Source organism: Sminthopsis crassicaudata, chromosome 4 (assembly GCF_048593235.1).
Source record: "Sminthopsis crassicaudata isolate SCR6 chromosome 4, ASM4859323v1, whole genome shotgun sequence".
Lineage (NCBI taxonomy): Eukaryota > Metazoa > Chordata > Mammalia > Dasyuromorphia > Dasyuridae > Sminthopsis > Sminthopsis crassicaudata.
In genome coordinates, this window is record NC_133620.1 from 99,085,270 (window position 1) to 99,101,514 (window position 16,245).

Below are 16,245 nucleotides of genomic sequence, written 5' to 3' on the forward strand. Positions count from 1 at the left end.
GTGCTTTAAAAACTGGCCTTCAAAAGACCACATGGTGAATCTACCCATAATATCTATATAAAATCAATATAAAGCAATGGGGGAAATACTAGCAATTTGAGGGGACTGGGAAAAGCTTCATATAAGAGATAGCAAAATGAATTTGACTTTGCAGGGAGATAAAGGGTTCCCAGAAGCAGAAGTGGGTAGAGGGCATTTCATTCCCCAGGCACAATCTGTATAAAGCTTATGAGACAGGGTATGGAATGTTGTGTATGAGGAAGAGTATTTAGGTCAATTGGACTGAAACTAAAATAAAGAAGGGAAAAAGGGACAACTAGATGGTGCAGTAGATAGAGCACTGGCCCTGAAGTGAGGAGGACCTGAGTTCAAATCCAACCTCAGATACTGTAGGATCCCAGGCAAGTCACTTAACCCCAATTGCCTCAGCAAAAAAAAAAAAAAAAAAAAAAAAAAAGAAGAAGAAGAAGAAGACAAAGAAGAAAAAGAAAAAGAAGAAGAAAAAAGAAGAGAACGGGGGATGAGATAGCATTCATATATGAGATAGCACTGTGCTAAACATTTTTATGGTTCTTGTTTTCTACAAGAACCTCATCTCATTTCATCACAAGCCCTCATTTCTTGTCTGAATTATTGCAAAAGCATCTTAATTGATCTCCTTCCCTTCATTCTCTCCCTTTCCTAACCCATCTTCCACATAGCTACAAAATTAATACTCCTAAAGCACAGGTCTAAACGTGTCACTCCCATGGCTAGAAAATTTAGTGGCCACTAAGATAAGCTACAAACCTCCAAGATTAGGAATAAGACATAAACATTTTCTGTATGAGGAGTTTATATTTAAAGTCAATAAGGCTCCAAACTATCATTTCAGAATGATCCTACTTACTGTCCCTCATGCCCTCTATCTTCTGACTTGCCATCTCTGATACACACATTTCATCTTTTCATAGGTTGTGCCCCATTGCTGGAATGGCCTCTTTACTTACTTCGGCAACATAGAATCATGTTTCCTTCAAAACACACTTTGGGTGCTGGCCCCTACAGTATCCCTCATCTCTCTAGCTATTATTGCTCTCTCCCCTTCCTCCAAGTACATTGCTCTACACATTTTGTATAATATATATTTTTTAATTATATGTTACTTTCTTGTATCACATGTTGCTTTTCTCCCAGGAAAAGCCGAGTAACTTGACAGCAGGGCTATTTTGTTTCTATCTTTGTAATCCTAACAACTTGCATGATGTCTGCCATATGGCAGGCGCTCCATTAATGCTTATTAAACTGAATCGAAGGAAACATCTCAGTCCTACTGAGGGCATCAAGACCCTCTCCTCATCTGAGGCTATCTTGAGGTAGCACATGAAAACCAGGCCTGAAAGAGTCTCTGGGCTGCTGCCCATCATACTACGAACCACAGAGCCAAGAGGATTGAAGCCAGGAGAGCAGATGAAACCAGTTCTTGGCCAAACGGGGAAGCCCTTGGGATCTGCTCTTTTCCAGGTGGCTTTTCTTATGTGTTTATATTTTCATCCCCCTCTGTTGTGTCTCTTGAGGCAGTCCATTCACTGGATTATACTCTAATTGCCTGAAGTCTAAAGCCCAGAGAACACCAAAAAATTCTATGATGATGACTGTATCATAAAGTCAGCTATAGCTGTATCCATAGGAATGACTACTTAGTCTTGTGGAAGTTAAGTGCTGTCTGGGAGTTAAAAAGACTCAAGTTCAAATTCAGTCTGAGATGTTTCCTAACTATGTGATACTGTACAGATTACTCAACCTCTGTCAGCCTCAGTTTCCTAATCTGTAAAAGGGAGATAATATCAATTATCTCAAGATTATTGTGAAAATCAAATGAGACATCTGTAAAACACTTAGCATAGTGCCTGGCAAATAGTAAGTGCTGAATAAATGCTTATTTCCTTTCCCCTTCTCTTTTCTTTCTGGTATGTCTATATCAGAAGACATAATACTACACAGTAAGATGGGCACACTGTGAAGTCTCCTCACCACTACCCCCTGCCCGTAATGTCTTAGTGGGGACTAAAGAATGCAAAGCTTGGAGGAACAACTGTAGTAGATAGGTGAGATCTGCCAGAATTGTAATCTGTGTTCACACCATGTACAAGTTGTACTCACAGGCCCTGCCATGCTTTCTTTCAGCAAAAGCTCCACAGCAGCCAAGCCTATTATTGAATCTCCACATAATGACTTCTCCTGGGAATTATCATCTGATCTGACAGACTTGGATCCATATTTTTTTCATTAGAACTGAAACTGATGAGGTTGTATTGATAAAGGAGCTGTGTGAGATTTACCTTAGACAGAGAATCCCTTTTGCTATTGTTCAGTCCTTCAGTCATATCCAAGTCTTTACTACCTCATTTAGGGTTTTATTGACAGAAGTATGGAATGATTTGCAATTTCCTTTCCCAGCTCATTTTATTTTATATTTTATTATTTATTTTCAAAAAATATGCATGAATAATTTTTCACCATTGATCCCTTGCAAAATCTTGTGTTTCAATTCCCCCCCTTCTTTTCCATTTCCTTCCCTAGATGGCAAGTAATCTAATATATGTTAAACATGGTAAAACATATGTTAAATTCAATATATGCATACATATTGATACAATTATCTTGTGTACAAGGAAAGTCAAATCAAAAAGGGAAAAAATGAGAAAGAAAATAAAATGCAAGCAAATAACAACAAAAAGCATGAAAATGCTATGTTGTGATTCATACTCAGTTCCCATAGTCCTCTCTCTGCTTGGAGATGGCTCTCTTTATTACAAAATCATTGGAATTGGTCTGAATCATCTCATTATTGAAAAGAGAATTTCATCAGAATTGATCATTGTATAATCTTGTTGTTGCTGTGTATAATGATCTCCTGGTTCTGCTCATTTCACTTAGCATCAATTCATGTAAGTCTCTATAGGCCTCTCTGAAATCATCCTGCTGATTGTTTCTCATAGAGTAATAATATTCCATAACATTCATATACCATAATTTATTCAGCCATTCTCCAATTGATGGACATCTATTCAATTTCCAGTTTTTAGCCACTAAAAAAAGGGCTGCCACAAAAATGTTTTGCACATGTGGGTCCCTTTCTCTCTTTTAAGATCTCTTTGGGATATAAGCCCAGTTAGCTACTTTATTTCTTAACCAAATGGTTTTGATGACTGCTTCTTTATGATATAATTTTATGTCTGGCACAGGTAGGTTACCTTCATTTGCATTTTTTTCATTAATTCTCTTGAAATTCTTGATCTTTTGTTCTTCTAGATGACTTTTGTTATTATTTTTTCTAGATCTATAGAATAATTTCTTGGGATTTTGATTGGTATGGCACTGAATAAGTAGGTTAATTTAGGTAGTATTGTCATTTTTTATTATATTTGTTCAGCTCATCCAAGAGCACTTGGCATTTTTCCAGTTGATTAGTTCTGACTTTATTTGTATGGAAAGTGTTTTGTAGTTGTGTTCATATAGTTCCTGACTTTGCCTTGGCAAATAAACTCCCAGATATTTTGTATTATCAACAGTTATTTTAAATGGAATTTTTCTTTGTATCTCTTGCTGTTGGACTTTGTTGGTAATTCATTAAAATGCTAATGATTTATGTGGATTTATTTTGTATCCTGCAACTTTACTAAGGTTATGAATTGTTTCTAGTAGTTTTTAAGTCGATTCTCTAAGTATACTCTTATATCATCTGCAAAGAGTGATAATTTGGTTTCCTCATTACCTACTCTAATTCCTTTAATCTCTTTTTCTTCTCTCATTGCCAAAGCTAACATTTTTAATACAATATTGAATAGTAATGGTGATAGTGGGCAACCTTGTTTCACCTCTGATCTTAGTGGGAATGGTTCAGTTTGTCCCCATTACATATGATGCTTGCTGATGGTTTTAAATAGTTGTTATTGACAATTTTAAAGAAAACTGCATTTATTCCTATACTCGCTAGTCTTTTTAATAGGAATGGCTGCTGGATTTTATCAAATGCTTTTTCTGCATCTATTGAGATAATCATGATTTTTGTTAGTTTGGTTATTGATATAGTCATTTATGCTAATAGCTTTCCTAATATTGAACCAGCCTTCAAGTCCTGGTATAAATCCTACTTGGTCATGGTATATTATCTTGGGAATGACTTCCTGTAGTCTCTTTGTTAATATTTTATTTAAGATTTTTGCATCAAAATTCATTAGGGAAATTGGTCTATAATTTTCTTTTTCTTTTTTGACCCTGCCTGGTTTAGGTATCAGCACCATATCTGTCTTATAAAGGGAATTTGGTAGGACTCCTTTTCCTATTTCTTCAAATAGTTTGTATAGTATTGAAATTAATTGTTCTTTAAATGTTTGGTAGAATCCACATATGAGTCTATCTGGCCCTGGAGATTTTTTCTTAAGGACTTAATTAATAGCTTTTTTTATTTATTTTTCCAAAATGGGACTATTTAAGTATTTTTTTCCTTTTCTGTTAACCTGGGCAATCTATATTTTTTGTAGGTATTCCTTCGTTTCACTTAGATCATCAAATTTATTGACATATAGTTGAGCAAAATAACTTCTAATTATTGCTTTAATTTCCTTTTCATTGGTGGAAAGCTTTCCCTTTTCATTTTTGAGATTAACAATTTGATTTTCTTCTTTCCTTTTTATAATAAAATTAACTAAAGATTTATCTATTTTGCTGGTTTTTCATAAGACCAACTCTTAGTTTTATTTATTAATTCAATAGTTTTTTTACTTTCAATTATATTAATCTCCCCTTTTATTTTCAGAATTTCAGTTTTGGTAAATTTGGTCATTTTCAATTGGGGGGTAAGTTGCAAGCCCAATTCATTGATCTTCTCTTTCTATATTTTATGCAAGTAAACATCTAAAGATATAACATTTCCCCTTATTACTGACTTAGCTGCATCCCACAAATTTTGGTATGTTGTCTCATTTTTGTCATTCTCTTGGATGAAATTACTGATTGTATCTATGTTTTGTTTTTCCATACATTCATTCTTTAGGATTAGATTATTTAGTTTCCAATTAATTTTTGATCTATTTTCCCCTGGCCTTTTATTGCATGCAATTTTTATTGCATCATGATGTGAAAAAATGCATTTACTATTTCTTCCTTTCTGCATTTGATTTTGAGGGTTTTATGCCCTAATATATGGTCAATTCTTGTATAGGTTTAGGTTCCACATATGGCCAAGAAAAAAGTATATTCCCTGTCTCCATTCAATTTTCTCCAAAGGTATATCATCCCTAACTTTTCTAGGATTCTATTTATCTTCTTAACTTCTTTCTTATTTATTTTGTGGTTTGATTTATTTAGTTCTGAGAGAGCAAGGTTGAGATCTCCCACTAGTATAGTTTTGCTGTCTAATTCTTCTTGCAACTCTCTTAACTTCTCCTCCAGGGATTTAGATGCTATACCACTTGGTGCATATATGTTTAGGGTTGATATTACTTCATTATCTATGGTACCTTTTAGTAGAATGCAGTTTCCTTCCTTATCTCTTTTAATTAGATCTATTTTTGCTTTTGCTTGATCTGAGATTGGGATTGCTATCCCTGCTTTTTTTTTTTTTTAACTTCAGCTGAAGCATAATCGATTCTGCTCCAGCCTTTTATCTTTACTTGAAATATATCACTATGCTTTAAATGTTTCTTGAAAACAACAAATTGTAGGATTTTGGCTTTTAATCCAGTCTGGTATCTGCTTCTGTTTTATTGGAGAGTTTATCACATTCACATTCACAGATAAAATTACTAACTCTAAATTTTCTGCCATCATTTACCCCCAGTTATACTTTTCTCTTCTCTTTCCTTCTTTCCCTCTTCCCTAGTATTTTGTTACTCCCTCAAACAATCCTGCCTTTTTGAAGTTCCTCCCTCTTTCTTATACATTTCCCCTTTAACTTCTGTTCTCCTTTCTATTAGCCTCTAGTCCCCCCTTCCTTTCCTATTTCCCTAGAGGCTGAGATAAGCTTTTCTATGAAGTTCAATGTGTCTGATATTCCCCAGCTCATTTTAAAGATGAGAAAACTGAGACAAACAGGGTTAAGTGAATTGCTGAGGATCATACAGCTAGTGTCTGAAGGTGGATTTCAACTTCAGTCTTACTGACTCCAGACCTTGCCTTCTTTCCACTGCTAGCAATCCATAGCTTCCTTCAAACAAGCTCAGGTGTCCCTACAGGAAAACTCTCTGCATCCCTATAATTACTGCTCTCCTGTCTTCTTCAAAGGCAGTATATTTACTCTGCATACAATTCTTATGTGAACTGCTTTAATGCTTGTTTCCATTTGGTGATCCTCATAAGAAGCAGAGTGCTACAGATTCATTGTGAGGCACACCTTAGAATTCAAGACTGTTTCTCATGTCTTAAATGGACCTCTTGTCTGGAGTATGGCCAGACTCTTAATTGATCTCCTAACTTTCAGTCTCTCCCTTTCTAATCTCATCCTATGCACAGCTACAGAATTAACACTGGTGGAGTATACTCCCATGATTAGGGAAGCGTAAGTGGCCACTTATTGACTCTTGGATAAGATATAAACTTCTCTATATGAAGTATTTCCATAAAAGCTGTCACTGGTAACTAGTGGCAGTAGCAGTGGCTCCCAGAGTTGTAATTGTTGACAGTAAAGGATACACTTGCTTATTTTATCAGCATAAAAGTCCTGAGAGAAATCTTTGCAAGGGAGATCTCTAAATAGTAATCTCTAATATGAGTTATCAAGGCAATCCACTCCAGATAGCCTGATGACTCTGGTGCACATGCATATATGAAAGGAAAGGAAACAAGCTCTGACAAGAATAGGCAGAAGGATCTGTTGAGGATGAGCAAGCAAGAAAATACTAAGCTCATGTTGCTGAGGATCAGCCATCAGTACCAAGCTTCTCAGAATTAGTGATACCAAGGTCAGCATAGATTATCTTTCAGGGGTAATATCCCTGATTACCTAATCTTGTATTACTATTAGACCCAGGGTTAAGAGCAGAAGGGAATCCTAGGGAAAGTCTGAAATAGTTAGAATTACTTTTATGGGTGATACAAAGTTTTATTACCTCTGGGTAGATTCTATTGAGCACTCTAAGACTCATATTTTTAGTGTGGTATCCTTGTCATATGGCCTGAGAGCACCTAAGACTAGAGACCACAGTAATGCACCTTTCCTAGATTGGGCTCACCATAAAAGGAGTATACATCTCACCCCCAGAGCTCCACCAGATTAATAAGAACCCAGTTCCATAGCATAGTGTGCCACGTGGATCCAAGAGCTAAAGAAGGCTCCTGGAGAGGAGAGAAGTAACAAGCATTCTCTTGGCTGAGTGCAGGTTGGACCAAGAAATTTTTAGTATTTAAAAAGAAAGAAGGGATCAGGTAATAAAACAATTCCTGAATGGAGAGACTACCAAAGAAAAGATATTTATTCCTATTGGCAGAAGTTTGAAGATACAAAGCAGGCAAAGAGGATGATTTGAGTTGTTTTTAGTACTGTCCATCTAGTAGGACAAATGACAGCTTCTCCAACAAGAGAGATAAAGAGAGATAGGGACTACCAAATAAGGTTATTCTGGATTGGCCATTTGTAAAATAAAACAATGGTCCAGCAGCTGCCTAGTATGGTAGGGAAGGCACTTTCCCTCCTTAGATTGGGTATGGATACTACAAATGAGTTCCATCACTACAACCAGAAAAGAAGAGCAGCTGATACGTGGGAAGAGGATGACAGCAGTGTTGCTGATAGTTCTGACATAAGCACTAGCTTTTTGCTTACTCTAAGGATGACTATAGATAATACAGAAAGAGATTCTAGGCTGGTATTTAAGTAGTTCCTTTATTCACCCATTACAAAATCATATGTGTTGAAAAGGAAGAAAAGCAAGAGTCAAATGAGATTTTTTTTTGGTGGTAGGTCAGAATGACTCAGGGAGGATCTGCTTGATCTAGATGACTTTCCAGATGTGATATAACTCACTAAAGTGCATTTTCACTCTTTCTGTTATTCTGCATTTTTGTTTTCCTTCTCAGGTTTTTTCTTTCTAGATCTGATTTTTCTTGTGCAGCAAGATAAATGTATAAATATGTATACATGTATTGGATTTAATATGTATTTTAACATATTTAACATGTATTGGCTTATCTGCCATCTGAGGGAGGGGGTGGGGGAAGGAGGGGAAAATTTGGAACAGAAGGTTTTGCAAGGGTCAATGTTGGAAAAAATTACCCATGCATATGTTTTGTAAATAAAAAGCTATAAAAAAATTAGCAAAAAAAAAGAAGAAGAAGAAGAAGAAGTGTTATGTGCCAGACTGAGTTGTAGACTTCCTAAGATCCTTAGCAGAGACCAACAATCATTGAGTGAAATGACAGTCAATAAAAATTGCATCTGAAACATCCCTATCAAGCACTGTCCTGTTCTCTTGTTTGTGTTTGTGTCAGAGGTCAAGAGAACCTGTCAGATCCGATTCAATGTGATAATTATACTCTCAGTAATAGTTAGTTAAGATGGTGTAGTGAATGGAAAGAGCTCTGGACTTGGAGTCAAGAATTCTGGGTTCAAATTCAGGCCATGACTTCTATTAGATGTGAAAATAGGGACAATTATTAAGCTCTTTAAGACTCAGTTTCCTAATTTACAAAATAGATTAAAATACATTCTTCATAAGGTTCTATAACAAGAGCAAAGTGTTCTATAAATATTAAAGGGCTATAAAATGTTTTGAAGTATTTTCATATATACAATCTCCTTAGGTCCTGTGATAGAAATAACACATTAAGGACAAGGACTACTTCAATTTTGTCCTCATATTCCTAGACTTGAATTTATCAGATTATTAATAAATATTTGTTATTTGATTAAATGTTATCATAATCTTGTAAGTATATGAGACAGGTTTACTTGTCTAGCACTCTCATTTTACAGATGAGAAAACTGATAAGTTACTTGACAAGATCATACTACTAACAAATGGTGGTCAGCACTAGAACCTTTTTCTTCCCACTATATTTAGCTAACTCTAGTCCAGATTAAACCAGTGAAATAAAGAAAACACATCTTTAGCATTTAATAGAACATCTAGCCTAATACTCTCTGGCCAGGAGTCAGGATGCTGAAATGAGACAGCATCTCCAGATTTATGACCTTTTCTAATCAGATGGAGGCCAGGTGTAGATTTGTTGAGCAGAGGGGAGCTATGAGGGCAGGTGGATGTTCAATGATGTGTAAGAGGGAAATCAATCACCACACACTCTCTCTGATCTTTGGTCACATAGAAATATGTGCCAGGGGAACAAAGGCGCAGAGCCCTGTAGCATATGGAGGAATAGCTATTCTAAGCATATTCTCCCTAGCCATCCAGGGTCAAAGAGAACATTGTAATACAGGATCTTCATCTTCTAACTTTAGCTCTTAGGCAGCATGCAACACATTCAGGACAATTCACTCGGGACATGAATAACAGGAACCACAAACACACAAGGAAAGCTATCCTAGAAACATCAGACCCCACCTCCTACCTTCTAATCATCCAGAAATCCTGATTCCAGCCTTTTCCCTGATGTAATTTCTTCCCCATTTGAATCCCAACACGTCTGCTTATCCTCTTCTTTTCTTTCTCTCTCCATAGAAATCAATGGGACCCAGATCTGCCCCAACAACTTGGTTGCATTTCACGACTTCTCCTCAGACTTGGAAAATGTGCCTCACCTCCGTTACCTGCGACTCGATGGGAACCAGCTAAAGCCACCTATTCCACTGGACCTGATGATGTGTTTCCGGCTCCTGCAGTCTGTGATCATCTAACTCGCACCTTGATGCCAACTGGACTTCTTTGAAGAGACTTGAACACCTCTCAGTCAAGGGTGGTCCATGTTCCCACTTCCTGACTTTCTCCATTGCCTTTTCTACCCTTTCTAGGCTTTTCTTTTCTCCATCCATGTAGGATTCCCTAAGGAAAGAAGGAAGACAGTTCCATATTCATTATTGCATTTCTTTTCCCTCATGTGGGAGAATGAAGTCTAAGAACTTACTGTTGATCTACCAGATTCAAAGAACTGTCTCAATGCCAATCCCAAACTTCTTACCAATTGCACTTTCCATTTTAGGAGCCAGCCCCTTCACCCACTTAGAAGTATCAAACTATATGTGCTTTACCTGACCTTTCTCTCCTTCACCCACCTCACCATTCCAATAATGGTCTAGTCCATGATATGGCATTGAGATTATTGACCTTGACCTAGGAGAAAAGTTGTTTCTTCCCCAACTAGAAGACCTTCATTTAGGAGAAGAGTTATGTCTTCCAGAGCAGGTCTAGACCCAAGATTGTGTACAATTTTTATAGCCCCAGTTGCTTCCTCTTGCACTCCCCATTAGCATCAAGTGCAATATGGGAAGATATTTGCCCCATAGTTCTTTTATTTAACAGTGTAAATAGGAGTGGCCAAGAACTTCTAGAAAGAAGTAGATCTGGTATTCTAGCAAGGTCCAATCTCAGGCAACCTCATACCTTCCTGGTTAGCTTTTGATTTGGATAGTCTCATGATGGTGTCAGCTGAGGATCTGTTTGCATTTTCTGAGAACTGTAGGCTAGAAGCTTCCCCCTCCCTTCCATATGTGAATTTTCTCACATCTTCAAGTATGTTGAGAAAGTGTAGGAACAGAGAAAGAGCAGTGAGTAGAAGGGAACATGGGAATTATGGAGTATCTAGATGGAATGGATTGGTAGGGCTGGGTGAGGCACAACACAGAAATAGAAATCGAATTTGTAGAAGGGCAGAGATTCCAAATCTCCTTTGACCACACACAGTGAGCTGTCTAATGTCTTCAAGGCACTCAGTTTTCATAAGATTGGGCTTGGTCATTCACCAATGCCAGCTTCCTCATCTGGTAGATGTCTATGTGCTTCTAAATTAGCCAGACTAACTGTTGGAGACTGTCACCACCTACCCAATATTAGCATAAAAGGTAGGAAGAAGGGGAGGGACAACTGGATACTTCCCAGAAGCCTCTTCCATCATGTGGAAAAGCATGTACCTCCATGTTTAAGATGAGACACATTAATGACACCTAGTGGTCAGTAGAGGTCAATGCTGTGAGTTCCATTTTCCACTTCTTGGTCTCTTGTTCTTCGCTATGGTCAGTATAAATGCTGGTGCTGTCTTTTATTTTAATGGTCCTCGCCTGGGACTTCTGACTTCCAAGTGACAAAGGAGTATATCTATCCCAGCCTCCCACCATCCCCACATCTTAGAAGGCCATGGGTATCTTTGAACATTGGCTCTTCCTGCTTGTGATTATGACAAATGATCAGTGTTGATCACAGAGAAATGATGCTAGCTTTAGAGCTTACAGCTTTAGAGCCAGGTTCTGGCAGCAGCTTCCATGTCATAGATACCTGGTCAGAATAGGTTCTGTTTTGCCAGCATTGACTTTGTAACACAAGCTGGGGATCTAAGAGCTCTAGTTTGGGATCTACTTGATTTGATCTATTTAAGGATCTATTTTGAGAACCCATTATAAAAATCTAGTTGGGACCTAAAGGAAACTAATTAATATCTCATCTTTTCCCCTTCCATGACTGATTTTTCAATGGGATAGGTCCTAAGCTTCCATTCCCCTTCTCAATAATTTATTCCCTCTTCCCTTGCCTAATCACCATGTTCTACTCTATGGGCCTCTCCCTCCCATTTTCTTTCCTTCTTGCCTGGTCCTCAGATTAAAGCCCTTGGCTGGTCTCCAAGGTATATCTGGGGTTCTGACAAGAATACTTCAGTCTTCCTTCCTTTGGAGAAGATTTTTTTCTCCTACTTGTTACTATCTCTACTAGAACTTTTGTTTTATCATCTTGCTCCACCTTTTTTTTTTAATACAAAGCTACTTACCCTTTTTCATGTTTGCTTCAAATGGGTTTAGGTTATTCTGTGTGTGGCTCCCTCCTTTTCCCCATCTTCCCACCATCACCATCTCCTGAACTCCCCCTTTCAATGGTGTCTCATGCACACTTGGAGAAATCAAGGTCAAACACCATCAGTTTTCTCTTTTCCCTATATCTATGACATTGGTCACTCAGTAATTTTTTCCCATTCTTTCTTCTCTATTTGATAATGGGAAGATTGTATTTTAATCTTCTCAGAGACTTCCTTTCCCCTGAGAGATCCCATAAGTAATTATCATTCTAAATTTCTTAAGTAAGTCCAGGCTTTGTTCTTAATAAAATACGTGACTTGAAGAGGATCTGAAAGGTCCAATCACTGTGTCAAGATTCCATAACCACTGATAAAGGAACACCTTGAAAAAATATTTAAGAATACATCTATCTTGATCTTATAAAAGAGTCATTATCTCTCAACTTTATCCCTCAAGTGGTTTGAAGAAAATCTTAGTGAACAAGACTCCATGAAGGATGATCACAAACACATATGGAAACTATCCAGGAAACAGTCCACCTGCCCTTCATCTTCAAATTAAGCTATTATTCCAAAGAGATCTCACTTGATGCTCTTCCTTTCCATTCTGTCAACTAAACCAACTCTGTAGCTATTCATTCTGTAGAACTAAGACTATTCATTTTAGGAATACTAGTCCTGATGGCAGCCTTAAAATGAAAAAGAGGCTAATTAGTACTATTGGCAGGAGCTACTGATTCCTTGTCCTGCGCTTCAACTTCCTTGTTTTCTTTATTGTGGTAGAACACTTTACTGAAATACGAATCCCCACTTTAAGAACCCATGTTCATCTTCCCTTTGCTTGAATACATCTGTCAATAGAGAATTGAATATCCATTCTCTTTTCAGATAGCTTTTCAAATTCCTCCTTCTATTGAACTGTTCTGCCTCTTTTTGATATTCATGTAACCTTAGTTCTGTCCCTTAAAAGCAAGAGAAGACCAATCCCTTTTCCACAAGATAATCCTTCAAACATTTAAAAATAGTTGTCTTTCTTCCTTTTCCTCTCATCTTCTTTACTTGAAACATTCTTAATTCCTTCAGCCTTTCTTTATGTGATTTCATTTTCAGTCTTTTTACCATCTTGGTACTTCCTCAAAATTGTCATTGAGAACGAAACTCATTATTTCAAGTGAGATATTAACAAAGAAAAGAGTTTAGTAAGGACCACCACCTCCATTCCTCTGGACATAATGCCATTTGATGCAGCCCAATGACCAATTTAATTTTTTTTGGCAACTATATGATATGATTGGCTCTCATTGGGTTGGCCATTCATTAAATCTTTAAATCTTTTTCACATGAGCTGCTACACAGTCAAGTTTAGCCCATTTTGTGCTAAAACATAAGACATTCTAATTTTCTCAATTAAATTTCATGTTAGATTTCATTTATTATCACAGTGTTTTGAGTTCTTTTTGTCTCTTCTTTTTTAAATGCAATGCATTTGCCTTCTCTCTGTTCATATCCCTAGCAAATTTGATAAGTATGCAATCTATGTCTTTCCCTTTATGAATCTGTTGAAGCAAACAGCACCAAGGACAGAGCCTTCTAGGACATCACTTAAAAGATCTCTTTCCATATTGACATTAATCTATTAATCAACACTCTTTAGGTCTGTTCATTCAATTAATTATGAATTCATTTAAATGTCTTTAGTGAGCCCACATATTTCTCAGTCTTGTATATCATTAGAACCTTTGTCAAGTATCTCACTGAAATCCAGATATGCTGTAATGACAATCTTCTCCTGATCTACCAGTCTAGTTAGTACCTTGTCAAAAAAGAGATTGATATGATTTGTTCTTAGTGAATCCAAATTTGGCTGAGCTGACAAATCAATCCATTCAATAACCTGAACTATAATTTTTCCAGGCCTTGGATGCTGTACTTATTGGTTTCTGGTTTTTAACATCTTTTTTTTTCCTCCTTTGTGAAAATTGGGATATTTTATCATTTCCAGTCAAAGCACTTCTCCTATTTTCTTTGATTTTTTCAAAGATTGCTAGTGATGATCACAAATACAAGAAATGTAGATACTCTGGGATATAATTGTACAAATCAAATATATTTTCTTATCTGTAAAATTATAAAGTTGGACTAAATAATTTCTAGTGCTGATATCTGCCCATTCTAGAAGCTACCTTGGTTCTGGGTTTTAAGTATTCCTTTGGCTAGATCTATGATATAAAACCAAAATTCTAGAATTAAGTATAATGTTAGAGCTGGCCATTTCCCTCATTTTATCATTGAGGAAACTTAGAGGTTTGCCCTTCTTCCTAGAGTGAACACAGGACACCCCCAATTTCTTTAACAGGCATTGTTGTTTTTGATTTAATACTGTAGGGATTTATCTAAATTGGAATCAAGGAATTATACTTATTAATTCATCCTGCTTTTGTGCTTTCCTGCCGTATCTTCAACCCTGCAGACAGTAGTAGTGCATTGAATTTACAGGGAATTGAGTGTATCCTAAAACTTGGTTTTTTAATACTTCTCATCACAGTCAGGAGGCAGCATAAACCTGATGTCCAACTACATTACTGGGAGACAAGATAAAGGAAGCAATATGAGAATAGGAGCTACGGGTTTTTGCATTAAGCTCCTCTCCATACGACTTGTTGAAAGTATTTTCCAGTTATATCTCTGCCCTATTCCCTTTCACCAATAGTTTGTTCTAGGTGACATTCATTCTGACTCTATAGTGGGGATGAACAGAGATAAAGGAGGGGATGGGTCATGAAAGAGAGGCTGTGATTTTGTACTGTGAAATCCCAAATGTGATGGGAAAGATAGATCACAGAGAAGATCAGTATTGAGTTGTGCATATATAACATGTCTTATGACACAGAGAGAAAAAAAAACCAGTGGAAGTTAATATTATGAATAGTCTGTGCTTTAATCAATATCTATTTATCATAGAAAGTAGCCATGGTGTTTGTGACATTGAAGGAAATAGGGAATAGATTAGTTTAAAAGACTTCCCAAAACTTAATCCCTGCCTTTGAGAGATTTCCAATAGATTTCTCTTCTTTTTTGTCTTCATTTTATTTCTATCTCCTGCCCTCTTTGTTGAATCCAGATGCCATTTTACAAAAGACTTTCCTCCAGCTATTAATTAATTGGTAGATTAAATTGATTTGTCAGTAAAATAATTTACTTTTTTTCTTCAAATTAGTTCCTCTAAGACTCCTGCTTAAAATCAGCAGAATTACTGGGGATATAAGCAGCCATGCTTATAAGCTAGGTCAAGGCCCTTCCCTTATACATGACTTTCAACCTCTGTCCCTTTTACTTGGTGGTCAGGTAAGCACTATTCCCATGGTCCCTTGGGGGAGAGAAAGGGGAATCTCTATATATCCCATGCAAACCAGAGCTGATTGATTTGAGCATAAATATAAGCCTATGACACTGTATTCTTTCTTCTTTTTTTTTTCTTCCTCCTCCTCAATTTGTGCCCTTGTTTTCAATGGCAGTAGCAAGCTGGGAAGTTTCAGAGATAAGCTGGCTTTAGAGCCAATCACATCTATTGCTTTCTCTCAGATGCCTTTCACCTCCACATCTTCATAGACAAAAGCCTCTATGCTGTATGTATACAAATATAACATGTGCATGTACTTATCCATTGTACGTGTATCCACTCTTGATCATGTTAACTTTGTGGAGCTTTTTCCTTCTCATATTTTCTATATGAGTGGAAATAAAATTGTATGAAAGGAATCCTGCCTGAGTTTGTTGGTGTTGGTAAATCATCAGGTATACTCCCAACCTTAGTTTGTTGCTAATCCTGCTTCTTACTTTCTAAGTCTGTTATGCATTACCTTTTTTCTCTATTAGTAAGGCTTACAAAACATGGAGGTGAGGATGGCCAGTTCTGACATATGATTTAATTTGTATAAAGAACTCTTAATGAGAAAACTCCTTCTACCAATGCTGATTATCAGCATTTGTGCAGTTTGTGGTCTTGGAAAGTTGCTTGGAGGACTGTCAAACTAAATGATTTTCCCATAATTGCCCAGACAGGATTTATTAGAAAAAGGCCTTGAACTCAGGTCTTTTTGACTTCAAGATCACTGAGCCATACTGACTTTTAATGGATTTTGCAACATGATTTCATTTGATTCTCACAAAAACCCTGGGAAGCAGATTATCTAAATGTTGTTACTAGCATTTAACAAATAAGAAAACTGAGAGTAGTGGTTAAAAGATTTGCACGAGATTGCTTAGTAATAAGTGGCAAAAAACAAACAAACAAACAAAAAATATTTTAAA

At 36.7% G+C, this 16,245-nt stretch overlaps 1 protein-coding gene across 2 annotated transcripts in view; it reads left to right on the top strand.

The window, feature by feature from the left end:
* PRELP (proline and arginine rich end leucine rich repeat protein) overlaps positions 1-15,693 on the top strand; it is a 32,982-nt gene extending 17,289 nt beyond the window's left edge. For both annotated transcript variants that reach the window (XM_074308869.1, XM_074308868.1), the window contains one exon: positions 9,657-15,693. In XM_074308869.1, the coding sequence (XP_074164970.1) occupies positions 9,657-9,832 (176 nt within the window). In that variant the 3' untranslated portion in view covers positions 9,833-15,693. The remainder of the gene's footprint in view (positions 1-9,656) is intronic.
* The last annotated feature ends 552 nt before the right edge of the window (positions 15,694-16,245 follow it).